The 6,000-nt window shown below is 37.3% G+C and overlaps 1 protein-coding gene across 1 annotated transcript in view; it reads right to left on the bottom strand.

Moving 5' to 3' along the window:
• Positions 1-906: 906 nt before the first annotated feature.
• Positions 907-6,000, bottom strand: part of robo2 (roundabout 2) — a 57,486-nt gene continuing 52,392 nt past the window's right edge. Inside the window, exon 14 of the mRNA XM_018004385.2 lies at positions 907-3,795. Coding sequence (XP_017859874.2) covers positions 2,745-3,795 — 1,051 coding nt within the window. The 3' untranslated portion in view covers positions 907-2,744. The remainder of the gene's footprint in view (positions 3,796-6,000) is intronic.

The following is a 6,000-nucleotide window of genomic DNA, read 5'->3' as shown; positions in this document are numbered from 1 at the left end:
GTTGCCTACTTTTGTGCGCTGATAAAATTCAGGCTTGGCACATTTGCGAATTGACTTTGACTGTGGAGAGGGCTTAAAACGAGTTGCGAGAGCAATAAATGACCAAAATGCATTGAGTGCAATTCTTAAACTAATGCTCAGTTTTATATTTTATGTAATTTGTATAAGTTAAATTATGTATAATATTTGTATATATAAAATGTCAAGCAAATACTTACGAATACCAGCAGGTAATATTTTTTACTTAAATTGCATATATTTATTCTATATTTCACTTTTGCTGCTTGAAGACATTTATATTTGGATTTTATGAATTTATTTTATACATTAAGTGTTTGTTAAATTAAAGTGAATGCGAGAATTCATCGTACTCCAGCTTATGCTGCCGATTTTATGTGCTCAATATATTAAAAAAAAAAAAATTATTTATCATCACATTTTTAAAAAATACAAGATTTGCATAGAGTAATAATCGTCAAAAATAATAATAATAATAATCTCAAAAATCGTCTGGTTGAGGACTTCAGCTGCTGGCTGTGAATAAATGTTTTGTAGTAGAGCTTTATTCATTTTTGGGCCCTCTTAGCTCATTTTTGTTGACCATGGTAAAAATCAGATATATTTGACGTGCTTACAGCTGCAATACCTGGAGACCTTCTTGTTCTTGAATCCTTCGCAGTTTTAGTCTAATTACCAATAACAGTGACTTCAATTCTCATTCGACACGCGAACTTGAGTAACCAACTAAAATATAGGTATTTTCTCTTTGAATAGCCCAGTCATTAGTTAATAGCTAAACAACTCTGCCCACTCAAAGTAAATAAAGAGCTAATTTAATTAAAATTTCGAATCAGTTTCATCTTTGATGAAGTCCACAATGCAGATAGGCAATAATAGAATAAATAGACGTGTGTGCTTGTTTTGTGAATTTCATAATTATGGCATTTTTTATTTGCATTTTAATTGCTACATTGTAAATACGCGTATTCAATATCAATAATTACACATAGACATACATTGAATTTCTGTATTTTCTAATGGATAAACAACATACGAATATTTTACGATAAACACATCAATATATATGTACTTAATATTTTATGCTTCATACATTATTTGCTTGAATATATGCATATGTTTATTTATTTACTCATGTGTGTATATATATATATATGTGTGTGTGTGTGTAAATGCATATCTAATGGGGTTTACAAATTGTGTTTAGCCATTAAATTGAAGGAGTTTTGTTATATATGCCTGCTGGTAATTACGCACTAATTACATAAGTAAGTCTGTATGTATATATGTATGTATTCTATGTATAAATTTATATTTATAAGTAATATGTGCTTGTGTTTGTGTTCTACAACTAAATAAATGGGCTCTGCTATAATTATTTGATTTTTAATTACTATATGCACAATTTGATTCGTCGTCCTATTTGCATATGCGAATACATTCAATTGAAAACTCGTCTATGTTCTAGCTTAATCAACTATTTACATTTTACATAATTTATTAAATTTATGGTTTGTTAATTTTAGTTCGTAATTAAGCTGTTAGGTAACAATCTAACTAATCATCATTTAAGCGCCGGCTATTAGCTGCCCGCATACTTGGAGGAACTTATCATACGTTTCGATAACATTTACAATCATCTACAACTAAAAACTAAGCCTAATTGGGTATAAAGCAATTACAGTGAGAGAGTGATATAGTAGAAGAGAAAGTGCGAGAGAGAGAGAGGGTTAGTTAGTCTATCACTAGCATAGAGCCATAGATATTGGCACTTCTTAGCAAGTCAGCTTTATGTATGAGTAGTTAGTTAGTTCGAACGAAACCTTTAAGAGTAACTTGTTTACTTCCTTTGAAATTATCAGCTTTAACTCAGAAAATGCTCTCAGTCTTGGTCACATTTAAGAAAATTAGTTGTAACAATATTCATATCAATCATATATCAAATCAATTTCGTGGTAAACTGTCGTCTAAGTTCAAATGCGTTGGTTAACTGAATGGAATAAAGTTTTAGGAAAGAAATAAAGGAGGAAAAGCTGTTGAGCATTATAAAAATCTTGTATTGAGCTTTGAGTCTAAAGCTCCATCGTTTATGGGACCTGAAAGTATCTCAAAATATTATTAGGTCTGCAGGAGCTTTTGAACTTTCTTGGCTGATGAAATTTGCAGCGCACTGAAAGCTCATTAAAGCTTCTAATACAAAGAAAATGTATTCAAGGCATGACTTCAAGGTTTTTTTTAAATATCAAAACTTAAAGCTTATGAAATTTTATAATTTCATTATTGCCAAGTGAGCTATCTAACGTAAATTTTCAAGCTTTTGCTTAATCGTTTACAAATTCAAGCTTTCTACTAAAAAGTTTATCGCATTATATAGAAGGAATAGTTTGATTAAACAAACAAAACTTAAAAACTCAACTTCAAGCTCTTCATTCTTCGGCTTTACAAAAGCTCAAACTAATTTTACTTTTTTCCTTTAATTTCTATTATCTACCTTCGCTTTATTCTTTCAATTAACCAAGACGCTTGAACTTCTCGTATTTTCTTCGCTTTTTCTACAGTCAGTGCGCTTAGTATGCGCCCCGTGCTCACTTCTGCGCTTAATCAAAATTTTCGGCGCCGCCGTTGTTGAAGCGTTCGCACCAGGCGAGCAGGTCACGCACCTCCCTGGCATGCAGCTGCTCCTGCACCTGCGCCGCCGACTGGCTGCTGCTGGCCGCGGCCAGGGGTCAGACATTGTGGCAGGGCTGCTGGCTGCTGCTGCCGCTGCCGGAGTTGCTCAGCAAACTGCGCTCGCTGGCCACACTGCCGGGGGCGTAGATCAGCTCGGCGGCCTCCTTGGCCAGGGGCTCCTCCACGTGGGCCTTGCGGCTGGAGCGAGTGCTCTGTGCGCGCCAAGATTGCGAGTCGAGTGGCAGCTGCTGGGGCAGATGTTGCTGCTGCGGCTGCTGCTGCTGCGGCACCAGAGGCAGCAACTGTTGCTGCTGCTGCGACGGCTGCTGCTGGTCGTCGACCTTCACATAGAGGCGCTCCATGTCATCCAGATCCCCGTCGGCCGTATGATACAGCGCCTGGTCGTCCTCGTGCGACATCAGCATGGCCATGGGCGAGGGCGAGCCGCCGCAGCCGGAGTCAGCCAGGCCGTTGTAGCAGAACGAGGAGCCATCCAGATCCAGCAAGTTCTGCTGATGGCTCTTGGCCAGCGTCTGATCCGGCACCTTGAACCGAGCGCTGTCCCGACCAATGCTGCAGCCATGTGGCAGCTGCTGCCGCCGCACGCTCGCCGTCAACTGTTGCTGCTGCTGCTGATGGGTGTTAGGGGCCGCCTCATAAGTGTGGCAATTGCTCAGCTTGTTCTCGGTGATGTGCATGTGCATATGCTTGTCCTTTGGATAATAATATTGATCGGAGTAAACAGAGCGTGCGCCGGCCGTGTTGCTGGGATAGATCTCGCCCGTGGTGGACATTTGCTGATAGATGTTGGCGCTGGAGTGCGGCTGCAGCTGCAACTGTTGCTGCTGCTGTTGCTGTTGCTGCTGTTGGTAATGCGGATGCATGGGTCGCTGCATGCCATAGGAGCTCGGGCCTGGACGCTGCTGATAACGAGGCTGCTGCTGCTGCTGCTGCTGTTGCTGTTGCTGCTGGCCGGGATTGAGTATGACGGAGGTGGCGTAGGGTGCGGGCGAGGCATTGCCGTGACGTCCATACTCGCTGGGCGCCTTGCCAAAGCTGGACACCTCCGCATAGTCGGTGGGAATATTCGAGTATTCGCCCACGTAGCTGCAAATGAAGAGATAAAAACAAACAAAAAATCATCATTTATTGCCCGTCGCTTGTTTATTACAATATTCCCACAGAGTGGGGAAGTGAGAGTGACAGAGAGAGAGAGAGATCGAGAGAGAGGTGAGGGGGTAAACACATTTTTCGGTTATAAATTTGTCGGTTCGTTTCGAATTTTTGGGTCGCCCTGCCCTGCGCTTGAGGTCGAGAATTTATGGCGTGCGGTCGGCATACGTAGCGGAAATTTGCATTCGCCTCCGCACGGAAGCACAGCTCCCATGCAGGGCGGACGCGTGCTCATGTGTAAAAATGGAATTTATATTTCGGATTTAACATTTTACATATTCACACCTGAACAACTGCCCAGCTCCATTCGCCAGCCGTTAAACCCAACTAATGTACAAAGCTGAAGCTGGAGCTAGCGTTGGCGCTCTAAGCGGCAGATAATGCTTATCATCAGCTGCACCTGGGCAGAGCAACCGAATGAAACTCACGCACTCAGCTAAATTAGCTGAGCGAAATATATCAGAAAAACGAATTGAGGGTTCTAAGTGCTGAACTTGAAAATACCCTTTGCCAACTCACTTGATTTGTTTGCAATATCTGAAATATTATTTTATATATATAGAATTTTGTTTTATTATAGTATTTATAAATATTATTTTACATATAGAAAACTTATTTTTATATCAATATTTTATACAGAGAAAAGGACAATTTAATATTTCATTTCTTATATCTAGCTCATAAAAGTCTTGAGATTCAGAAACATTAAAAAAAATCCTATTTCTTAAATCAAGATCTCAAAATTCTTGAGAACAAACAACAGCAATTTCAAGAGCTTCAAGTTCTTGAGAAATATGAAGCTGAACATATTTAAATAATATAAATATATTCAAAATTTCTTTTTTGAATGTTACCTAAGCAACAGTCTGTCAAAGTACACTTCCAACAACACTTTTACAGGTCACAAAAAAGGAAAAAAAAAAGAAAAAAAAACGATGTGAACACAAAAATTTTTAAAATTATTTTCGTATTTAAATACTGAAAGCGGATTAAATAGCAGCCAGCAAGGAGTGAGTGAGACAGAGACAGAGACCGAGTAAAGCTAAAAGCTGACTAAAATATGTATGCACATTTATATATGTATGTATGTATATATGGCGCATTGATGGAGTCGCCATGGTGCAGTCCATGTGGAAATACAAAAAAGCAACAACGAAAACAACAAAAAACACTTTGGTGCGTGCATTTCAAAATACGCTTTTAATGCCCTTAATGAGTTTTCATTTGGCGAAGGGAAATGTCTGCGCGCTGAATGAATCCTTTGTGCCAAGGAAAACCAAAAAACGAAAGCAAAACTGGCTGGGGTCAGCGTTAAATGTCAATGGAAACTATGCACAAAAGTAAAGGAACTGCACGGGCATAAGTAGTTTAGGTGGAGCTTACTTTGGGAATTTTCAAAACAGCTGTATTTTTAAATTAAAAAAAAAATAATAATAATATAAAAATAAAAAATAAATTGATACGAGAAATTAAAAAGAAAATTAATTATCGTAAAATATATTTGAATTGAAATTGATTTAAGTGACAAAAAATGATTGAATGAAGGAATTTAACTAGCCTGCAAGGGCTGCAAACTGTCTGAAATACTTTACAGTGTGGAGCAGTGGGAAAAAATGTAAACGATTTGGTTTGCTCGTAAGCTGATAAAATAATTATTTTTATATATGCATGTATTATTTTACATATCATTTGTTGAAATTTTTTATAGAGAATTGAATTATATACAAATAAAGAATGAAGCTCTACTTTTAATGGAATTCGGCGCAGTGCAGAAAAATGCCAGATATGCAATATGTTAAAAATTATTTACAGTTTTTTGCCAAAATGCCAATGTATTTGTATATAAAATTATAAAATGAAAGGTATTCAGTTGAACATTTATATATATACATAAGTACAATATATAAATATGCATTCAAGGTATATAAACTTCAGATGGAAATGGATTTTCATCAAGAAGGGAAAAAAAATCGTTGATATCATTCACCTGGCATTGACAACTGTTTGAAACAGTGATGATAATGATATTTAATAATCAGGTAAAATACCTTCTTTTGATTGTATAAAATAAATATAAAATTTCACTAAATATATCTGTATAGAAAACATTATCCCAGATCTGTAATATTTTTAAAATAC

The sequence above is a fragment of the Drosophila arizonae genome, chromosome 3 (assembly GCF_054131065.1).
Source record: "Drosophila arizonae isolate 15081-1271.41 chromosome 3, UAZ_ARI_1.0, whole genome shotgun sequence".
NCBI classification, from domain to species: domain Eukaryota; kingdom Metazoa; phylum Arthropoda; class Insecta; order Diptera; family Drosophilidae; genus Drosophila; species Drosophila arizonae.
Note: the sequence above shows the minus strand (reverse complement) of the source record. Positions and strands in the feature narration are given on the sequence as shown.